At 37.2% G+C, this 23,195-nt stretch overlaps 1 protein-coding gene across 1 annotated transcript in view; it reads left to right on the top strand.

Annotated features, from left to right (window-relative positions):
• Positions 1-21,007, top strand: part of Rfc3 (replication factor C (activator 1) 3, 38kDa) — a 29,662-nt gene extending 8,655 nt beyond the window's left edge. Inside the window, exons 4-12 of the mRNA XM_013031452.1 lie at positions 101-347; positions 2,630-2,767; positions 6,084-6,151; positions 8,600-8,697; positions 13,379-13,560; positions 14,144-14,280; positions 14,365-14,463; positions 18,203-18,272; positions 20,709-21,007. Coding sequence (XP_012886906.1) covers positions 101-347; positions 2,630-2,767; positions 6,084-6,151; positions 8,600-8,697; positions 13,379-13,560; positions 14,144-14,280; positions 14,365-14,463; positions 18,203-18,272; positions 20,709-20,900 — 1,231 coding nt within the window. The 3' untranslated portion in view covers positions 20,901-21,007. The remainder of the gene's footprint in view (positions 1-100; positions 348-2,629; positions 2,768-6,083; positions 6,152-8,599; positions 8,698-13,378; positions 13,561-14,143; positions 14,281-14,364; positions 14,464-18,202; positions 18,273-20,708) is intronic.
• The last annotated feature ends 2,188 nt before the right edge of the window (positions 21,008-23,195 follow it).

Genomic DNA, 23,195 nt, shown 5'->3' with positions numbered 1-23,195 from the left:
CCGGCCGCCCCCGGCTCCCCGGCCGCCCCCGGCCGGCAGGGAATGCCGTTCCCCTGCACTGTGAAGCCGGCGAGTGTGTGTTGGGGGTGGGGGGTTGCAGAGGTGAGGCCTCTCCAGGTTTGAGCCGGGAAGTGTCCGCGGAGCCCGGGCCGAGTCGTAATCGCAGCGCCTGGGGGACCGTGGCCGGGACGGGGTGCGGCGCCCGCAGGAGCCCGTGGAGGTGCGCACGCTGCGGGATCCAAGGTCTGCTCGCAGCGTCCGGGGAGCTGAGTGTGTTTGGGAGCGTGACCCGCCCACCCCACATCCCCCACCCCGGGGGGCCCGGGCAGATTGTTTTTAAACCATGCGTTTGTAGTTTATCTTTTAAATAGCCGTAGAAGGTTCGCCGTTCACCCAGCAGTGGATGAATCCAGTGCATCTTTGATCAGTGTCACCCCTCTCCTCACTCTCCTCCTCCCCCCCCCCCCCACCCTTATCTCTTCCTGCAGTTTTCCTTGTTGAAGATTTTGAACGCTGAGGTGACAGGATCTGACTGACTTTGATCGTTTTGTTTAAAAATATGGTGCACAGGGCTGGGAAGGTGGCTCAGTGGTAGAGCGCTTGTATTGCATGCCTGAGGCCCTGGGTTCGATTCCTCAGCACCACATAATCAAAAAGAAAAAAGCCGGAAGTGGCACTGTGACTCAAGTGGTAGAGTCCTAACCTTGAGCTGAAGAGCTGAAGGGACAGCGCCCAGGCCCAGAGTTCAGGCCCCATGACCGGAGCCCCCCCCCAAAAAAAAAAGAAATAAAATAAAATATGGTGCACAGAGGGGTTTCATTTCAACATGTGAAGCCCCTCTCTACACCCATTTAAAAAGACTGAAAAAAATAAAATAGCATGTTGTTGTCTTTGTGTGCAAGGAAGGGGTCGGATCATTTCTAATTTTCCAAGTGTATGGTTGTACTGGGATTGTCTTGAATTTGGTTCCTCAAAGAAGATTTTCTTTTCTTTTTTTTTTTTTACTTTCATGCTGCTTGCCTGTTTTTATGTTGTAGTTGATAAAAGTGCCTCGTGGCAATGAAATTACTTATTGATGCTTATGGAAATAATTTTGCTTAGCACTCTTCATTTCCAGATGCCAATTTGAAAATAGTAAATATTACCTAATTGTTTAATACTTTTTAAGATCCAAAGTGATTTAAAAGAAAAAGGGCCATTTATATATACAAGTCTTTAGGAAACTCAATATTTGGAAGTGGAAGGGATTTGGGGGGGTGTCATTCTTTCTGTTTGTACTAAGAAAAGATGTATTACACTAAGAATAGATGTATTACAGCAATATATTTAATGTGTTTTACATTTTCTTTTTTTTTGCCTAGTACATTTCTACCAGCAACTTTGACTTTAAATGTCCTAGCTGTAAATACATTTGATTTCACTTCCCATGTCTACTTTTCATTGTACAGAATTTGGAGCATATGTTATATAATTTACATTTTTGCTATTGTATCTACAACTTAATAAAACTGTGTAACATTTAAGGTATATCTTTTTTTTTTTGTTAGACCAATTAGTATTTGTAGAGTACCTATTATATCCAAGTACTGTATTAGAAGAATACTTCCTTTTCTTTTAGATTTTACTTTTGCAGTGCCAGAGATGAGTTCATAATGTATTAAAGCTACTCTGTACATTATTTAATTCACTTTGTCTACAATGATAAAGTTTTACCTGAAGCTAAAGCCTCTGTCCCTGTCATCTTTATAGCTTTCATAACACTTGTTACCACATCTGACTAATCATCACAGTCACCTCAGAAGCTTAATTAAGGTAAACAGTACCATTGAAGTACTTCCCTAAATCTGTGGACACCTTTAGTACTCTGCCAATCTTCATGCTGTTAGTGCTTGTAGACTGACTTTCAACTTCCTACTTTTGTGTTGTGCCTGATAACTTTTCTCCTGTTGAAATCTCTAAGCAGCCTGGGAATTATGCTTGCTCTTTTTTCCTTCCCCTTTCTTCCTAAGCAGGCTTCAACCAAGGACTGATGAATATTTCATTTTCCATCTCATAGTTAACCCTGTGGCTAGTGTATGTATATACTGGCTTTGTTTCTCAACAGGTCAAACCCAATTATCTAGTATGGTATCTAATTTAAGAACATACTCTCATTATCTGTCTTTTTTTCCTTGTATTGCATTCCCACTTTCTTGTGAAGTTGTTCTTTACCTTCCAAGTAACCTAACAACTAAATCAAATGCACCCAGTTCTTACCACAGGGAATAGTTTTTAGGAACTCACATAAGATGAGCATCTGTCTGAAAATTACAGAATCCTGATACCTTGGATGATAGAGTTTAGCCCTGGGAGATTCTCTAGGAGATTCTGATTGTCAGCTTGTGTTGAGAGTTCCTGCTTTCTATTATTGACTATAGTATCTTGATATTCTGTGCTGTGTATGTAAGTTAGGTTAATGCCAGGGGAATAAAATCATTTTAGAGTTTATTAAACTATAAATTCATATACTTGCTTGTGGGAGTTTGGTAAGTATATATATTTGAGAAAAAAATATTTTGAGAGCAGTTTGATTAGATAAAGTGAAAATGCCTGTTCTTTTTTATTTTATTTCCGTCCCCCCCCCTTCCAGGTTCAGTGTGGTGACTTCCCTCATCTGTTAGTGTATGGACCATCAGGTGCTGGAAAAAAAACAAGAATTATGTGTATTCTACGTGAACTTTATGGTGTTGGAGTAGAAAAATTGAGGATTGAACATCAGACCATCACAGTAAGCTTTTTTCTTTGAAAATGTTCATGAAAATATTTCAGTTTCCAAATGTTTACAGCAGAGGCTTTCAGTTCTGGTCATGTATGCACCCTCCCATCAACGGCTACCTAAGGTACAATTTAGAAAGAATTTCAGGATTGGAGGTGTGGCTCAAATAAAAACACTGAGTTGAAACCCCAGTACACAGAACATACATACAAAAATAGAAACAAAGAATTTCAGATATACTGGATGAGGAGAGTTTCTGATACTGAGACTGAGACCAAAGTCATTTATGTTAGGCAATATGAGCAGTCTGAGAATGTTTTGGCTGGAATAGAAATAAAATTTCTGAGGTCTATTACTATTATTGTTATTGTTGTTCTTACTGTTATTATTAATATTTGTTTGTCTGGTGCCAGTTCTGAGGCTTCAACTCAGGGCCTGAGTGCTGTTCCTTGGTGTTTTTGCTAAAGGCTAGCACTCTACTACTTAAAACACAGTTTTACTTAATTAATTGGAGATAAAAATCTCATGGACTTTTGTGCTGGGGCTGTATCTTTATATCTCATCCTCCTGAGTATCTAGAATTGCAAGTGTGAGCCACCAGTACCCTGCTGAAACTTATTATTTTGAGAGCATTTTGAGAGAGATGGAAATGAAGGAAATGATTTTGAGAAAAATTTTAAGCATTGAATCAAACAACTGGTTAAAAAAAAGGGGTGAGGTAGGGACTAGGAAAGGAAACTTGAGGCCAGAGGCAGTTTAGAAGTGTCTTGTGATCTTGCCCTGTCTGGGCTGTGGTCAGTGTACCTTGTAGTAAGTTACATGTTTTGCTATGGATGGTGTTTTAGACTTCACTGAAATCTCCTGTCTCAAGTTTCTCTCTTACTTTATAAGATTAGTCTTCTATAACTTTTAGTTTATACTTTTGTTATTTTTTAGTTTCTTTTTTTTTTAATTGTCAAAGTGATGTACAGAGGGATTACGTTACAAAGTAAGGTAATAAGTACATTTCTTGTCAAACTTGTTACCCCTTCCCCCATTTTTCTCCCACTAGTTTATACTTTTATAGGACTCAATTTTAGTGTACTTCTTTATACATCTTGTACTTTACTTTGAAGTTATGTAAGTAACGTCATATTCTTCACAGTCCTTGACAATATTTTATATTTATCATGTATTCAGAATTAAAGCTGAATCTGAATCGTACTATTATTACTAGAATCAAAAGGATAAATGTATTTTAGTCTTGACATATTGAGTTTGTGGTAGTGGTATATCCTATTAGAAAGGCTTATAAAACAAATGTGGAAAAATTTAATAATAGTATGAGATCTGGAGAAAAAACCTGTAATAGTATACTGGAGGACAAAAAAACGGGAGCTGAATGGATAAAATGATGAAATATGTTATCAGTTTGGAAGCTTAATATTTATAAAGTGTTGATTTTTCTCAAGTTTCCATGTAAATTTCAATTACAATTCAAGTTTTTGAAAATTGTATACGTTCTACATATGTGAACTTAGTTCTAAAATTTGTATGATAAGCTCTACATGGAAGAAAATGTTTGTATGCCTAGCCAAAGCAATTGTGAAAAAGATTAGTGAACTGGGGCTTCTGTTGCAAGATAGTAATAATATTTTAATATTGTAACAGTAATATATTGGCAAAGAAATTAGTGAAACTGAACAGAGTCCAAAAGTATGATGGGAGATCTGCATCTCATTAGTGGAAAACAGATGAGCCAGAAAAATGTGTAGCATAGCTAGTTATCAGGAAAGCACATATTTTACAAAGATAAATTATAGGTAAATTAAAGTTTTAAATATTAAAAATGAATAGTGTCTTAGAATAAGATTTCTTAGATTAAGTTCTCTGTAGTTCAAGAAAATCTTTCTGATCTTTGTACAACTACTTAAAGATAATAAAATAAAGCAGGGTGCTGGTGGCTCACTCCTAAATTCCTAGCTACTCAGGTGGTTGAGATCTGAGGATTGTGATTCTAAGGCAGCTAGAGCAGGGAAATCTGTGAGACTCTTCTCTCCAATTAAGTACCAAAAAAAGCAAGTGGAGTAGTAGCTCAAATGATAGAGTACTAGTCTTGGGCACAAAATCTCAGGAACAATGCTCATGCCCTCAGTTCAAGGCACAGGGCTGACATAAAACACAAAAACAACAAACAAAATATACTAGATATTGTGAGTCAATTTGAGTTTTAAAAGTTTGTGTGGACTGGGAAGGTGGCTCAGTGGTAGAGTGCTTGCCTTGCAAGCATGAGGCCCTGGGTTTGATTCCTCAGCACCTCATAAAGCAGAAAAGCGGAAGTGGTGCTGTGGCTCTAAGGGTAGAGTGCTAGCCTTGAGCTGAAGAGCTGAGCCACAGCACCCAGGCCAGAGTTCAGGCTTCACAACCAGCAAAAAAAAAAAAAGATTGTGTGACAGGATGATAATTTATAGGAAAAGATTGTCATAAAATATTGGAATTGGACATGTTGGATAAAAAATTTTACAAGTTGATAACCAAAAGACAACTTGGTTAGTAAATGAAAGAACAAGTAGTCCTAAGAGAGAAATGTAAGTGGACAGTGAACATACATAGGTATTTGACCTTTAGGGTAGTCATGTGAGTCCCTTCTTACAGTCAAAACTGTCTAAAATTGAAAGGCACAATAAAGCATATTACAAGCATACTGTAGCACAGGCTAGCAAATTCAAGTCCCAGCCCTAACTCTCAGACTGTGTGTGTGTGTGTAAAATTTACAATAGGTGAAGAATATTGAGGAAGAATAATTGTTGCCACTGGAAAAGTGAATTGTTAAACTGTTTAATGTAAATAGATTGCTCTCTTGACAGACACAGGCAAAAAAAATGAAAAACAAAATGCTCATTAGTATGGTTAGCTTTGAAACATCCAAAATATAGGTCAGTATAGAGCTACAACGTATCAGTTGTCTGAGGATTGTCATGCTACATTAAGCCGAAAAAGCAAAGCACCAGACGAATGATTTCTAATTTACCTGTTTTTTTCTTTATTTTGGGTTTAATATGGGAAAGTCTGAAAGAATATATGTACATTGCTTACGAATGATGATTTGGTGATAACTGTGGATGATTTGGAGATTTCTGGAGGAAGTAAAAATCATAAAAACGTATGTGATAGCACCTATGTTATAAACATGCTTGTATATATAGTAAGGAAGAAGTAAAAGACTCTAAACTACATTAAGCTTTATTTTCAAGGTTCAGTTGCTTATATGATAAAATAAATCCACACGAAAAATACAGAAGTGAGGGGACATAGCCAATACATGATGAATTTTTTTTTTTGTTTATAGACACCATCTAAAAAGAAAATTGAAATCAGCACTATTGCAAGTAATTACCACCTTGAAGTTAATCCCAGGTAAATTTGCTACTAAACAGTTTTTTAAAAATGGTTGGAAATGAGCATCTTTAACACAAAATTTTAAGACATTTTAAAACACTATCTCTTTAAAGTTTTATGTGTGTGAGACAACAGTATATTAAACGAAGGAAAGCTGCCTTCCTCAAAATATGGAGCCTAATTCACACTTCACCTTCTCTGCCAAGTAATTGCAGTTTCAATTTCTGTGTCTTACAGAGCTCCATATTGTACACAAAGTACGTGGTATCATCATAGTTTTTTTTCCCTTAAATTCTTCTGTTTCATTTGGTGCTGATGAGCAAAGTGTGGAGTGAATATTTCAGAAACTGAATTTTAGTTGCGGTCTCTTTTCCTTGTCTAATGTTTCAGGGTCTGTTATGATATAATAACATTATAGTCTTGAGAAGATATTAAAGACTCCTGTAGTAGCAGTGAAGTTGGATTCTTGAAGGAGAACATAGTAGAGGACCTTTTCAGATCCATTAGAAGGAAAGGAAGGAGATGAACAGGGAATGAGGAATAGAGCTTTAAGCTAATGTGGATGTGTATGCAGTAGCAACCACTGTGAAAAGCTTTCCAAGGACTATGATATTTAGTCCTTAAAACATGCTTAGCAAATAGGTATTAATTTCAAAGGAAATAAAGAGAAATAAAATGAGAGGAAATGCGGTTAATTATAAAAGTAGGAGTGTTAATTCTATGGGAAATTTTTCAATTCTTGGCTCAGAATATCATCACAAATGAGGCCCTGTAGATATATTGCTCTAATTATAGCAGTTGGGTAAAGCTTAATGGCTATTTGGGAAAGTAAAGCTTTTTACTTCCCTCACTATTCTCTGTCCTCATGAGATCTTCTGAGGCAAGGATAGCCAGTTAGAGATTAAGCCAATTGCTTCTCAGGTATTTAAAGTTAGCATTCATTTACCCTAAATTGGACTGGGAAGGTGGCTCAGTGGTAGAGTGCTTGCCTCACATGCATGAGGCCCTGGGTTCAATTCCTCAGTTCCATATAAACAGAAAAAGCTGGAAGTGGTGCTGTGGCTCAAGTGGTAGAGCATTAGCCTTGAGCTGAAGAGCTGAGGTACAGTGCCCAGGCCCAGAGTTCAAGCCCCACGACTGACCAAAAAAAAAAAAAATGTATTGCCATTTAGCCTAAATTAACCAGATGACTTGACTCCTTTTGGTTTAAGAAGTACTTTACTCAAGTGCTAAAGCAGTATGTTGGTATAAGTCTAGATTTGTGTCTGTAATCACTCAATAGTTCGTATCTTAAACTCTATTACCCAATTATTAGAACTTAATGTTATTGTAATATAGTAATATGTTCAGTGTTTTTGGTGATAATCCAACTGGAATTTATTCTTATTGGGTAGTACTGGGATTGAAACTCAAAACCTCATACTTCCCAGGCAGACAGACACTTGAAGTAGGCACTCAGCCTTTTTTGCCTTGGTTGCTTTTGGAATTGATTCTCATGTTTATTTGCACTTGTGAGTATCTAGGTATATGCTGGCCTTGAATTGTGATCCTCCTCATCTCTTTCTAGTTGAGACCCACTGTACCTGGCTGTTAATATTTTTAATGACCCTAAATCATTTTAGAGGTTTATAATTGTAACTACGTATTAACTAGTTTTTGTTTTGTCAGTCATGGGGCTTGTATTCTGGGCCTGGGCACTGTCCCTAAGCTCTTCAGCTCAAGGCAAGTGCTCTATCACTTGTGCCATACCACCACTTTTTCTGGTAGTTAATTGGAGATAAGAGTGTCATGGACTTTCCTGCCTGGGCTGGCTTTGAAGTGTGATCCTCAGATCTGAGCCTCCTGAATAGCTAGGATTACAGGCATGAGTCACCAGTGCCCGGCTGTGTTTACTGGTTTTTCTGTTTAAAATTTTTTTTAATTTTATTTTATTGCAAAGATGCTGTATAGAGGAGTTAACAGTTATATGAGTAAAGTAATGAGTACAATTCTTGTTGAGCATTGTTACCCCCTCCTTTGTTTTTCTCCTACTATCCCTTTGCTTCCTCCCCCAACCCGTTCCCCCCAAAGTTTTTATTAATTTTTTTTAATTGTGAAAATACCGTACAGAGGGGTTACAATTACATGAGCAAGGTAACGAGTACATTTCTTATCAAGCATTGTTGCCTCCTCCTTTGATTTCCCTGCCCACCCATCCCCATCCCTCAAGTCACCCCCACCCTAGTTTTAACTACTTAAAATAGGCATGGTGGTGCATTTGTAATTTTAGCACTTGGGAAGCCAAGGCAAGATTAGGAGTTTGAGACCAACCAGTACTGTGTAGCGTGTTTAAGTCAGCGTGGATGGCATAGCAATATCCTGTTTCCAAGCCAAAGAAGAGCCGTTCAGTGGTTTTCTTATAATAACAGGTTAATAAGAATGTGGACACACATTCTCAAAACCATTCATTTTTCTTGTTTTGTGTAGTGATGCTGGAAATAGTGACCGGGTAGTAATTCAGGAGATGTTGAAAACAGTGGCCCAGTCGCAGCAGCTTGAAACAAACACTCAAAGAGATTTTAAAGGTATGTGCTGAAAGACAAGGCTGTTGTTACACATCGATCCCCCTGCCTCTTTTTTTAATTGGAGTTTGTTTCTAAAGTGAGCAAAGAGATTTTTGTGTGCAAGGGAATTGAATTTTGTGGGAAGAACAACATTATTTCATTACTCACATGGTGAATAAGGGAAAAACTTTATTTAAAATAAAAAATTATATTAAAATAATTGTTCTTAACAGGCACTGATGGTTACACCTGTAATCCTAGCTACTTAGGTTGAGATTAGAGGATGTCAATTAGAAGCTAGCCTGAGCAGAAAAGTCTGTAAGACTGTTATGTTCAATTAACCAGAAAAATGCCAGACTAGAGGCATGGCTTAAGTAGTAGGTAGAGTGTCAGTCATGAACAAGCAAGACAGCTGAGAACGCAAAGCTTTGAGTTCAAGACATGTTACCAGCTTGCGCACACACAAAAATTACATAATAATTATACTTTTGACCAAAATGTATATTTTTTTTCCTTTTTTGGTTATATTGGAATTTGAACTTTGTGCTTGCTTGACTTGTTTTCTTGGTTACCAATCTTCCACTTAAGCCATACCTCTAGCTGTTGATTTTTTTTTTTTTTGGTCAATCATGGGGCTTGAATTCTGGGCCTGAGCACTGTCCCTCAGCTCTTCAGCTCAAGGCGAGCACTGTACCTCTTGAGCCACAGCGCCACTTCCAGTTTTCTGAGTGTTTATTGGAGATAAGAGTCTCACGGACTTTCCTGCCTGGGCTGGCTTTGAATCATGATTCTTTGATCTCAGCCTCTTCAGTAGCTAGGATTACAGGCGTGAGCCACTGGTGCCCGGCTGTGATTATTTTTGAGATCGATTTTGACAGCCTTTTGGACTGCTTTTGAATTACATTTTCTGGATGTCATCCAATTACAGAGCTAGAATTACAGGTGTGGTCCACTGGTGTCTGGTGTGACCAAAGTTTTCTTTTCTTGATTAACAGTTATTTCCATGAACAGAAAGAAAATTAAAGTCCACTATAACTTCATCCACCAAAAAGAACTATTAAAGATGGTCCCTGCCCACTAGTATTTTCCCTATGCACATAATTCTTACAGATAAGATTTCATGATGTTAAATATACTGATATTTAATGCTTTTTTGAAGTATTTTTCCAAATGCTTCATCTGAAAGAAGAGGTAAATACGTATTTATAACCAACACTTACCAACATTGCAAATAGTCACTTTTAATCTATGTCAGTTTGAGTGGAGAGAAAATATTTTTTCTTTAGTGCAATTTTTATGACTTGACAAATTTTGTGAATTGTGAGAGTTTATGAATTTGTTCTTTACTAGTACACTAGCAAGTCTTACATTTTGTAACTTTTTATTTGTATGAGTTACTGATGTTTACATCTTAAATGTTTTAAATACTTTATATCCTGCTGTGTTGTTTAATTTCCTAATTGTACTATTCTTTTCTTTCTTGTGGATTTTTCAGAAATATATTCATATTGTTTATAAATAGGATTTTTTTTCTTCCTTTTCAATTGGTATGATTCTGAATAATTTCTCTTGCCAATACCACTGATACAGTATTTGGTGGCAGTGAAGTAACATCCAAGTCATGATTCTGGAAGGAAAGCCTTAGCAGTTGCTCACTTAGTTACTGGATTTTGGCATGAGTATTTGATCATAGTATATTGCACTCATCACTTCCTATTTTCTTATCCAGTTTTGCTTCTTTGTTTTATTAGTTTTTCAAGGTCCATATTACTTATTTTCTAATATTAACATTTCTAATACTAAATGTTTTATATTTTTTACTTTTTAATCACTGTCTTTAGCCCTCACTACAGAATAAAAATAAAGGAAAAGATAATGTAGTTTTTTTCGGGTTATTGTTTTTTATTCTGCGTATACTTGGGCTTGAACTCAGAGCTCCCTTGTGCTCTCTCACCCATGGTTAGCACTCCATCACCTTTGCTACATCCCTGGCTGGTTAATTTGGCTATGAAATGTCTCAGGCTTTACTGTTGGGCTGGCTTCTTACTGCAGTCCTCAAAATCTTGGTTCAGGATTACAGGTCTAAGCCACTGGGGCTTGCACTATGTCCTTATTATCTTCTGTTATAGTAAGAAATATGCTTAAAAAATGTTCATCAGGATAACACCTAAGTATAAGGAGTCACATTGATTCTAATGCATTGTACTCAAAACTGACATGTTGAATTGAAACCTCTTTGTACAACTACTTAAAGGTGATAAAAGAGAACAAAGAAAAACCTACAAAAACAAATATACCTATAAATTTTAATGGTTAAAGATACTAGTATCATTAAGAAATATTAGCAGTACTCAAATACAGTTTTAAAAGTTTCTTCTTGTATTAAGTTTACGGTTTTAAAAAGGACAAAACCATGTAAGTAATACTAGCGCAGATATTTTTAAGACTTCCATATCTATAAAGAAGTTGTTCTGCTCCTGTTCCCCTTTTTGGGGGCAATATTGGAGTTTGAATTTAGGGCCTCTTTTTGCTATGCTGGCATTCTACCACTTGAGCCATGCACTCAGCCCTCTTTGCTTCATTATTTTTTTGCAGTGGGTCTTGTGTTTTTGTCTGAGCCAATCTAGACTGCGGTTTTCCTATTTACACTACCTACATGTAGGTGGGATGAGTTTTATCTCACTATGCTGGCTGGTTGGTTGAAATGGAATGTGCTTTTGCCCGGACTGGCCTTTTATCTTGATCCTTCTGGTACTTAACCTCCATAGTAGCCATTATAAACATGAGCCACTGTGTCTGGCTTCTCTGGTTTATGACTCTGAATAGACCTGTGATCTTTTGCTGTTAATCATTTGTTTAAAAAAAAATGAAGTCTAGTTCTACTGGCTCATGCCTGTAATGCTAGCTACTCAGAAGGCTGAGATCAGAAAATCCTGGTTTAAAGCGGCCTGGGCAGGCAGCAAAATCTGTGAGCCTCCTATCTCCAATTAAACACCAAAAAGCCAGAAGTAGAGGTGTGGTTCAAGGCCCTGAATTCAAGCCCCAGAAACACCATCCAAAAAAAAGTGGATTTTCCTCTACCTCCTAGGAGGGAGGAGGAGGCTAAAGAGATTTTCTTTCTTTCTTTTTTTTAAGTTGTGAAAATACCCTACAGAGAAGTTACAATTACAGAAAATGAGTACATTTCTTATCAAGCATTGTCAAGCATTGTTTGCCCTCTCCTTTGTTTCCCAATCCCATCCTTTCACATCCCCGCCCCCCAAAGTTGTAAAGTTCGTTTTTTGACATAACGATTTTTGTACATCTCATTAAGCCTGAGGCTCGTGAGCTGCCTGCCCCCCCCGCCTTTTTTTTCCCACAAAGCAGTAACATTACATGATGTTATATTCTGAGCTCTATCTCCATTTTCCCTTCTGCCATTCTTTTAGCATGTCCATCTCTTTCACATTCTGTTCAGTAGGGATTCTCCTTCTGGGATTTCTTGCTGAGCAGTGTTGTATTGGCAGGGAGTTTGGTTTTATCTTCTCCAGAGTTTACTGCTTTTCCAGACCTTACTGCATCAGGGTTTCCTTGCTTTCACCCACTAATTGGGCATTGTGGAGTCTACTGTTTTCAAATTGGCTCTGGTTATTTCCACTGTATTACTGTGGGCAGTTTTGGAGTTCTTGTCCTAACAGCAGTCAGGTGCCTGGTTCTGGTCATTCCTAGCACTCAAGTGCTGAGACTATGTGTGTCTTTTCAGTTGTACTTGCTCATAACTAGAGTTTGGGGGTAAACTTTGTCACTTATTGCCATTTTTATTTTGGTGGTACTTGGATTTGAACCTTGGAATGTTGTTCTAACACTTGAACCATACCCATAGCCCATCATTTAATGTCAATCTCATGAGTAAACTTTGGTTTGGAGTCTTTAGTTGTCATTTTAATTGACACTGTCAATTTCTAGAAATATTTTTTTTAATTTGATGGGAAATTCACAAGCTGTAGTCAGTCCCTGCCTCTGTACTGTTCCTGTATGACTTTTAAGGCCAATCCTAGAAGTGGCTAGGTACAATCTCACCAAGTAAATGTCCATATACCTTTTACATTGTTGGCTATGTGTCTTATAGTAATGTTTTCCATAGTGTATTCTTTAAAGTTAAAGATGCAGCATAGTACATCCTTCCTTTGATAAGTTGTAGTGCATACCAATAGAGGCTAGAATGAATCAGACAGCAAAGTAACCTCCTAAACTTTATATTGCCAAGTGTTTCTTACTTTTGTTAATGGAATTTTTTTGTTTATTTATTCATTTGTGCTGGTCCTGGAGCTTGAACTCAAAGCCTGGGCTCTGTTTCTGAGCTTTTTTGCTGATGGCTAGCACTTTACCATTTGAGCCACAGCTGCTTAATCAGAGATAAGAGTCTCACAGACTTTCTTGCCTGGGCTGGCTTTGACTCATGACCCTTAGATTTCAGCCTCCTGAGTAGCTAGGATAACAGATATGAGCTACCAGCATCTGGCTTGTTGATGGAATTTTTTTTAAATAAAAAATTAATTATTCTTACCATATATGTAACTTAAATTTGTCCTTGTCAATAGGAAGAGGAAAATATCAAGCTTGGTGTTTTGGATTTGACTCTTAATGAAAGTAAAGGAGACTGAGTTAAATTCAAGGCCAAGTTAACTGAAGTTAAAGTTTGCTTTGTTTCTCTTTGACTCAGTGGTGTTATTGACAGAAGTTGACAAACTTACCAGAGATGCTCAACATGCCTTGAGGAGAACCATGGAAAAGTACATGTCCACCTGCAGATTGATCTTGTGTTGCAATTCTACATCCAAAGTCATACCACCTATTCGTAGTCGGTGTCTGGCAGTTCGTGTGCCTGCACCTAGCATCGAAGATGTAAGTCAGAAAAAATTCTTCTCAAATCCTCTGATCTAACATGTTCATTTTTTTAAAAACACAGTGAATTATCAATAATTTAAAAGATATAGATAGGACCTAAGTACAACTTAGACAGACTAACGAATATAGTTGTAAATACCCAAGACTAATATATAGAATGAGTTTTTCTTAAAACAACTTTTGCTTTAAAGAAGTATTATAAATTCCACTAACTAGTGTCTTCTAGCTCAGTCTGATTTATTTGGTATAGAAAGAGACATCAGTATAGGAGAATAGATTTGGCAAGTAGATGATGTGGGAATACCTGGTTCCTGTGTTGGGAATCAGAGTCTCAAACAACATTAATACATGTAGTATTTTTCTGTCATTCTTAACAGCTATCAGCAAAAGAGCTTTTCTACTATTAATAGACTTTCATACTTTATCTTTAAAGTAGTGATATTAGAAACATTGTATTAGGGGCAAAACAAGTAAATTACCACTTGTCAAACTTGTGAAATAATATGTTAAAAACATATATAAAGATATTATCAACAGAAATTATCTCAGTATGTTTTTCCTTATTTTTTGTTATTTGCAGATTTGCCTTGTGTTAACAACTGTGTGCAAAAAGGAAGGTCTGACTCTTCCGCCACAGCTGGCTCACAGACTGGCAGAAAAGTCCTGCAGAAACCTCAGGAAAGCCCTGCTTATGTGTGAAGCCTGTAGGGTACAACAGTGAGTACAAGAGCAGTTACTGCCAGGAACACTGGGACATGAGTGTTCTTTTCTCTAATTGCCTGTGTTCTCCTTGTCCTGTAGATATCCTTTTACTGAAGATCAAGAAATCCCTGAAACAGACTGGGAGGTTTATCTGAGAGAGACTGCAAATGCTATTGTCAGTCAGCAGACACCACAAAGGTAACCAGTGTGAGACTGATGATAAAGCTTTCCTTATTGATGTGGGGCAGGTAGTGGCCGTGGTTTGCTAACACCTGGCCATTTAGAACTATAATTAAATATTAAATCCAAATGTTGACTTTCCAAAGAAAAAGTCAGATTTAATCCCTGAAATTCAGTGGTCTAGAATAGTATTATGTCAGTTTTTTAAAAAAATTTATTGTAAAGCTGATGCACAGAAGGGTTATTGTTACATAAGTAAGGTAATGAATACATTTTTCTCCCACTTCTCCCTCTGAACTTCCCTGCCCCCAAGTGCTAAAGTTCATTGCTAACATAGTGTCTAATGATTATCATTGTTGCATTGGTTCACTTTTTGTCCCATCATTTCTGTCATTCCCCTTCCCTTCTCCAAATCAGATAAACTTACATACAAGACAAAGGGTCACTGGTTTTGATTTCTATACAACACACACAACACAGAATAAACTAAAGGAGAAAAAATGGATAAAAGAAATAACTGCAAACAGTATACTACAGAAAAAAACTTCTTGTTTTCATTTATTGGAGTTCATTTCTTAGAGTTCATTTTAATTAAATATTGAATCTAAATGTTGAACTTACAAAGAAAATGTCAGATTTAATTCCTGAAGTTCAGGGGTCCAGAATAGTATTATATTAAGCTTTTAACATGTAAAAGTGGAATTTTATTAAGCTTTTAACATGTAAAAGTGGAATTTATACATAAATTTAAACTTGGAATTATTAGTTTTCCTCTCATAATCATAGGTGACTTAACATTGATACAGAATAATGTATCTGGCTTCCTAATATTGAAAAGAATAATGTATAACCTCACAAGTGATGTATAATGTGCTAGAACAACACCAGATTTCTAGTTAATATCTTAATTTAGTTGAGTATCCTTGAGTAGCTAAGTTCATCTTGGAGTTAATACTTCTTCATTTGGGTTGGGAGAATGCTATTTTCATTACCTTGACAACGATACTTGTTCCCTTTGTTATGAGTGCATAAGATTGTATGATAATGGTTTGAGAAGTATAAAATGCTGTGCTCATGCCTGATGATGTCTATTAAGAATAATATTGTGATTTTCACATGGCTACTCAAAATATATTTTCCACATTTGCTGCAAAATTGTTTCCATTTACTGCAGTAGCTCTATTATTAGGAAATGGACATGCTAAAAATACTTCAACTACTGGTGGTTTTATGACAGTTTTGACTGAGAAAGAGTCCATACTCTTCAGATAAAAAAATAAGAGTCTTTAGGCTCAGCACCTTTGGAATGTGAAGGAACTTCCTCAGGCTCACTAGCCAAATAGAGCTTTTAATCCTAGTACCCTGTCAGAACTGAGAAACCATCCTTGATCCTAGTTGATCATTTTAGGGTCCATAGTAGACTGAGCATAGTCATTAGAACTTCAGATTCCTTGATTTAAATGAAAATTACAGAAGAGCATTCCATTTTTTTATCCTCAGAGTTAATACATCTAATGAATTCTAATTTTCAAAAAATAACATGCTGTAAGTAGCCTCATCAGAAAAAAATATGATCTTTAAAGAAATGTGTTCATTCATTTCTTTCAGTTAAATGTTGATGAGCAGTGAAGACATTTCATGCATTAAAAAGATGAAATTCAAATAAAACAGGTTTTAGGAATGATATTTCCAAAAACTATTTCCCCATTGAAGTTGACTTTCTAGTTTTCTCATTTTAAAGAAGAAAATTTGTAGTAGAACTTTCCTACTTTTAGGAGATTTTGGTGCAAATGACACCTGTATGTTTTAAATTTTACTTTTCATTGCCTAGTTCTTCTGTCTGCTTCTGCCTTTCCTCTGATTTCCCAAGAAAACTTTAGAATCTCATACAAGAAGTGGTGTTCCTCATTGAAACTGTAAACTGTGAAATTCAGTTTTTTGTGCACATAAAAAGAAATTTTGCCTAATTCCAGAAGGCCTTGAGGCTGACCAGAAATACTGACAGGCTAGGGTCTGCTGATCATTAAATGCAATGACACCTTTAAATGCAATGACATCTTTTGACCCTGTAGTCTTAACTATTTGTTTTCTTGATTCTCATTTGACCTGTGTTAGTTATGACCTTCTGATTTGAAGAGTAGCTGATCCTTAATAAATACTCTGTTGTCTCATGTAACTCTTAGCCATCCTATGAGAAAAACATTTATCATCTTACTTTGTAGATGAGAAAGGGAGATTTAGAGAGATTATTTTTAGGTACATTGACTTATTGAGATAGAGCTAGTCCTACAAAACCCATGTTTCTTCGACAAAAGATTTATATTCTTAATTGCTTGCAACACATCAAGAAATATGGGCACAAACATAGTAAATTTAGATTTTATTCTTTTGTCAATACTGGGACTTGATCTAAGGGCCTCTTGCTCATCTTCAGCTTTTTACTCTAGCTGGCACTTTACCACTTGGACCATATTTATACTTTTTGCTGGTTAATTGGAAATAAGAGTATCTGCCTGAGTTTTAAACTTCAGTTCTCATCTCAGCTTCCTGAGTATCTAGGATTCCAGATGTGAGCCACCAATGTCCAGCTGGTATTTTTTGTTTTTGTTTTTTTGGCAGTACTAGGGTTTGAACTTGGGTCCTTGAGTTTACTAGGCAGAGCATAATCATTAGGAATGAATATTGTGTTTCAGTGAACCTCATTCTGAGTAACAGCAGATAAATGCTTGACAGACATTAACTTTAAAATAAACAGATCTTTGCTAAGATGGGGCCTTGTTGTTGTCCACTTTGACACGTTACTGTTCTTTCATCTTTAATATTGACTTCACAGAGCTGGTATGAGAACTGAGTTATATCATTTCATATAATGTCTTGCACAAAACAGATGTTCAAAAAATGCTTATACTTACGGGGTTTTTTTTAACTTAAAAAATTTTAAATATGGCAGAGCTTCATTCTTTTGGAGTTCTAGGAAAGAAAGTTAAACATTTACTTTTAAGAATCTTTTAAAAATCACTACCCTGATTTATGAGAAGTATGGCACATCTATCTATGGTGGTATAGTAAGTTCATCTGAAGTTTTTTCTCTTTTGTGGTTGCACAGTATACATAATGGTAAGTAGAACTGTGTAATGTGCTTTGAGAATTTTTTTTTCTTATTGTCTTGAAATTAGCAGAGCCTGGAGTTTTAGGTTTAGAGACTTAATATTCTTGTTCACTTCTGGTCTGTCCCCTTTGAGTTTGACAGGACAGTTTTGCTTCTGTGCTATTTGGTCTTTCATTCAAATAGCTTGTGTCTTCTTCTTACTATGACATAGACTTGTAACTGCTTGATCTTTCCATGAACTTTTTCTAAATACACTTAACCTGTCCATCTGGCATACACATATATATACACACACAAATACACACACAAACATACTACTTGATATGTCATTAAACTAAGTATATTCCATATTGAGAATAAACTCAGCTCTTATCATTCATGAAAGTTCTGTAGTACTTTCACAATTGATAGATATAATGAGTGCCCTTTTCATATCTACTTTATAAAACTGCTGGGAATATATGTAGCACACTTTTCAGTGCTTGTATGCACAAGGTCCACAATTCGACCTCTAGCACCATGAAAATAAAGTTAAGAATGAACTGAAATGAAAAGAAGCTTCTATATGTCTATCCTATGTATGAGAAACCACTTCAAATTTTGCCTTCATCACAAATGGCAGTATGTCTGTTCTTTGTTTTTATGTAGGCTCCTTGAAGTTCGTGGAAGGCTTTATGAGCTTCTAACTCATTGTATTCCTCCTGAGATAATAATGAAGGTAAACTGGTTTCAGATCTGTATTCGTTTGCAATCATATTTGGACTTTTCATGTGCAGTCATGTGGTCATGGAGCTTTCATACTGTCTCCTCTTTCCATTGTATTAATTCCACAGATGCATCTGGCCTCTGCTGTTTGCTAAACAGTAGTAGGATTTGGCCAAGAAGGTAGGGGGAGGGCCTGCTGTCAGGGAGGAAAGCTAAGCTCTAATGGAGTGAAATAAGAAACCACGAGAGGAGGATTTCAGAATGGTCCAAGTGCTATTAAAGAAATAAAATGAAGTTTTGATAATGGAGGGTGGGACTGTGGATGGCCATTGACAGCTTCATTGAAAAAAAGAAGTATAAACTGACACTTGGGAGTAAGAGGAAACATGGGTGAATAGCTAGGAATAAGCATTGTAGCCTGCAGGACTCAACGGCCCATAGAGAATGAGGTTATAAAGGAAGGCAGAATCCAGACTGGAGGTTTTTTTTTTTTTTTTTTTTTAATTTTTTTATTGTGAAAATACTGTACAGAGGGGTTACAATTACATGGGCAAGATAATGAGTACATTTCTTATCTTATCAAGCATTGTAGCCTCCTCCTTTGTTTCCCATCCCTTCCCATCCTCCCCTGCCCCCCCTACCCAATCCTCCCCGCTTCCTCTCCCTGTCCCCCCCCCCCGCACCAAAATTGTAAGTTCATTTTTCAACATAACGACTTGTACATCTCATTGTTGCAATGGGTCCACCTGTATCCCTATTTAAACGATTTGTTTTTTCCCTTCCCCTCCACAAATTATACCGACATCAAATACAGTGAAAGCAGGGGTTATACTGTGGGGGAGGGACATACAAAGCAACAAAGAAATCATCTTATAAATGCGTTAGAAACAATCGCATGAAAGAAAAAAAATTTTGAATACATATCTTAGGGTTCATTTCCCTAACATCACCTTATCTGACCTTTTCTGCTTGACTCAGACATATACTAGATATTGCAAATAAGGGAAACCATGGGACCTAAGTTTCTTTGGGCCTGCCTTACTTCACTTAATATAATTTTAGGAAGGCAGAATCCAGACTGGAGGTTTTTTTCTGAGCTACTTAGATAAATTTCTTGATTGATAAATGTTAGAGAACTTACAGGTTTTTGTTTGTTCTTATTAAAAATCACCCAGTAATACAAAAGTCATAGGATTAAAAAAATGAAAGGAAAATATAAAAGTTCATTTTTACCACTTTTAACAGACTTTCTATTGAAACAAATACATTATTTGTGTATCTGGTTTCAAATCAGTGCACTGTGTTTTGAATCGACAATGTAGCATGGACATTGTTCATGACTACAGATTCACCATGTTCTTTTTAGTGGATGGATGGTATTTCTTTGTATGACTTTATTATAGTCTTTTTTTTTTAATATGGCCTCATACTGATGGGGTTTTAGATTGTCTACAGATGATTAGTATTGTAAATGCAGCAGTGTCTTTGATTTTAAAACCTTTATACTTGGATTTTTCCACCTCATACAATTAAATACAGATGTGCCTTGGTTTATATTGCAGTCACACTGATAAAAACCCTTTGTAAGTGGGCAATACTATAAGTAAAAAATGCATAGCCAGCGTGGTGGCTCAGCAGCCTGGGCAACCTAATGAGACCTCTTCTCTCTTTCTCTCCCCCCCTTCTCTCCCCCTTCTTTCTCTCCCCCCTCCTCCTCTATCCCTCTCTTCCCTCCCTCTCTGTCCCTCTCCCCCTCTCCCTCTCCCCTTTCTGTTCTCCCTCTCCCCCTGCCTGTCTCTCTCCCTCCCTCCCTCTCCCTCTTTACCCCTTCCCTCTTCCTTTCTTTCTCTCTACCTTCTCTCCCTCTGTCCCTCACTCTCCTTTTTTCCCTCTCTCTCCCTTTTCCCTCTCTCTCCCTTTTCCCTCTCTCTCCCCCTTTCCCCTCTCCTATCTCTCTTTTTAAAATGCAGTAATATAATTTAGCTAATACATATAATTAACAGGACAGTAACCAGTAGAGTATTGATTATTTACCTTCATGATTGTGTGGCTTTGGGGGATTGTGGTATCCCACCTGTCCCCCAATATATATGAGAGAACCTCATACTGCCTATTACTAGCCCTGAAAAAGACCAAAATTTGAAATGCGATTTCTTCTGGCTTTGTATTGCTTTTTCACTGTCATAATGCTAAAACAAATCATTCAGTTGGACTATTGTTAAGTCAGGGACTGTCTGTATTTGCAGTTTGTTACATGGTAGGTAGCCACATTTTTACATTACAAAGTATGAGGTTTTCTTTTGGACAAGGACTGCTGGTTTACATAAAAGAAGATCTCACTTATATGAAAAATAGCACATTTACATTTTACTTCTTGTGAGAAAAATAAAGCATATTTGGCTAAGTTTTAAATGTTTCCTTTCTGTGTTAACTAATTGTTTCTCTATAGGGCCTTCTCTTGGAACTTTTACATAATTGTGATGGACAGCTGAAAGGGGAAGTGGCCCAAATGGCAGCTTACTATGAACACCGTCTGCAGCTGGGGAGCAAGGCCATTTATCACCTGGAAGCCTTTGTAGCCAAGTTTATGGCACTTTATAAGAAGTTCATGGAGGATGGATTGGAAGGCATGATGTTCTGACTTGAAGCAGTAATTCTTTGAACTGTTTCTCAGAATCAGCATTTACAGATGATTTGTATTAGGAGAGCTAAGGGTAAAATTAATAAACCTTACTTCACTATGCCTTATTTTTGTTTTTTTTTAATAGTAATTTTAAATAGTAATTTCTCTGTTTACCATCCCCATATTAAAATAATTGCTCCTGTATTGTTAGAAGTATATTGAAAGGATAAATCCGTAAACATAAAGTATAAGAATAATTTGACTGTAGAATAATTTTACTTTTGTTTTTCAAGTGTGTGTTGTCTTCTTACTCTCTTCCATGTGGTCTCTTGTATGCTGAAGGAGATTTATACACAAGGAAGCAAAGATGATTTTCTGTCCTTCACATCACCATTTTTGGCCATAGATACATGATTTTTTTTTTTTGGCTTGGCTAATCATACTTTTCTTCAACCAAGCAGTATATTATTTTTCAGGAAAAAAAAAGCATGAGTGTGGAGAAAACTACAGGTACTTTGTTATGGAGACTACAGATGCCCAACTTTTTTTGTTTTTGTTTTTGGTCTGTGGTGGGGCTTGAACTCTGGGCTTGGGCGCTGTCCCTCAGCTCTTTAGCTCAACTAACTAGTCACAGCACAACTTCCAGTTTTCTAGTGGTTTATTGGAGGTAAGAGTCTAATGGACTTTCCTGCCCGGACTGGCTTTGATCCTCAGATCTCAGCCTCCTTAGTAGTTAGGATTACAGGCATGAACCACCGGCACCTGGCAATGCCCAACTTTTATTTCAGTGATTCAGATTAGTATTGGGTTAGTGCTAAGAAATAACCATATTTTTATTATTTTAAGTCCTTAGGGTTCCTGAGGTATATGCATCATACAGTTCAGTGTCCCTGGTCAGCAATGTGTGTGTGTGTCTGTGTGTGTGTTTGTGTTTTCGGTTGTTCATGTGTACTTCATTTCTAGAATCCTATTTAATTGCTGATTGGTCTGGCAGTGGTCATGTGTGGTGCCTTCAACTTTTGGCTAGCAAAGCTGCACCTGGCTTTCCTTTATTCACCAAGTTTGCCTATTTAGCATAGCTATAGACTTTCCTTCCTTCCCATACTGAGTCAGTACACTAGACTGAAACCAGTTTTTACTGATAAAGTGCTAAGGTTTGGATGTAGTTTGAATGTTGTTGCCAAAAACACATGTGTTAACCCAATTACAATCCACTCTGGTGTCTCTGATGGGGTGTTTGGGAGGTGATTGGGAATGCCCGAGGGCCTCAGGTGGGGTGTCCATTGGGGACCTACTGGTGACTGTAAGAAGGAGAGAGATCCAAATATATATATGCCCTGCTGCCTCTGGATTCTGTTGACAAGAGACAAGAAGACTGGCATCTGATCTACTTCCAGACCCATAAGCCAAAGCAAACTAGTCCATAGTGCTACCTAGCCTTGAAATCAGTTTTAGGTCACAAGCCCAAACCTCAGGAGATCTACACACTGAGCCTGGAGATTTGGCCTAACCTAAATGATAGTAAATAGTGAAGGACAGAGTTCTTCTATAGCCTTTTTCACACTGCTAACTATAAGAAATGCTTAAAAAGTTTTTTTTTTTTTTTTTTGAGAAACGACTTCTCCCGTGAATTAACTAAGAGCTAGGCATCTAACTTGTCCTTTTTCCTGAGCCATTCTGTCCTGCACTTTCTTACAACCATCTAGGAATCTAGGTAAGCCCATGCTACTCCCAGGCATTGGTGACCATTTGTTACAGTCCTTACCTGAGTAATCCTGACAGAGTAGACTGTCAGCACCACACCTCTTCTCGCCATCTCTACATCTATGCTTTGGGAATGTTTAAGTATCTTTCTTACCTCCTGCCTCAGTTCCCTGAGGATTTAAAGCCATGGCAAATGTCCATACTCCCCAAAGAGCTGAAGTTGTGCTGAAGTGCTGTCTTCCCACAGTTGCCATGTTAGAAATCTCTTCTCTTGGCCCTAATTTATCATTCTTCTGGTGTATCTGACCTAACAAAAACAAGGGATTCCTGGAGTTTGGGCCTAGGTCTAAAACTTCCCTTTCATAGCCAGGTGTAGTAGTGCACACCTGTAATGCTAGCTACTCAAGAGGTGGAGGCAAGAGGATCTTGAGTTCCAGACCAGCCAGGATGGGAAAGTAGTATTCTGTCTCAAACACAACTCTAAAAATGGCTAAGGGAGTAGCCCAAGTGGTAGGGTAGCTCACTGATCTTTAGTTTGAGTAGTTCCTGATGCCTCAAGTTAACTGTTTTTTTCCTCCACAATCTAAAGACTATGACATATTTGAATCT

Source organism: Dipodomys ordii, unplaced genomic scaffold (genome assembly GCF_000151885.1).
Source record: "Dipodomys ordii isolate 6190 unplaced genomic scaffold, Dord_2.0 Scaffold140, whole genome shotgun sequence".
In the NCBI taxonomy this organism is placed as follows: Eukaryota; Metazoa; Chordata; class Mammalia; order Rodentia; family Heteromyidae; genus Dipodomys; species Dipodomys ordii.
This window is presented reverse-complemented; position numbering and strand designations above follow the sequence as displayed.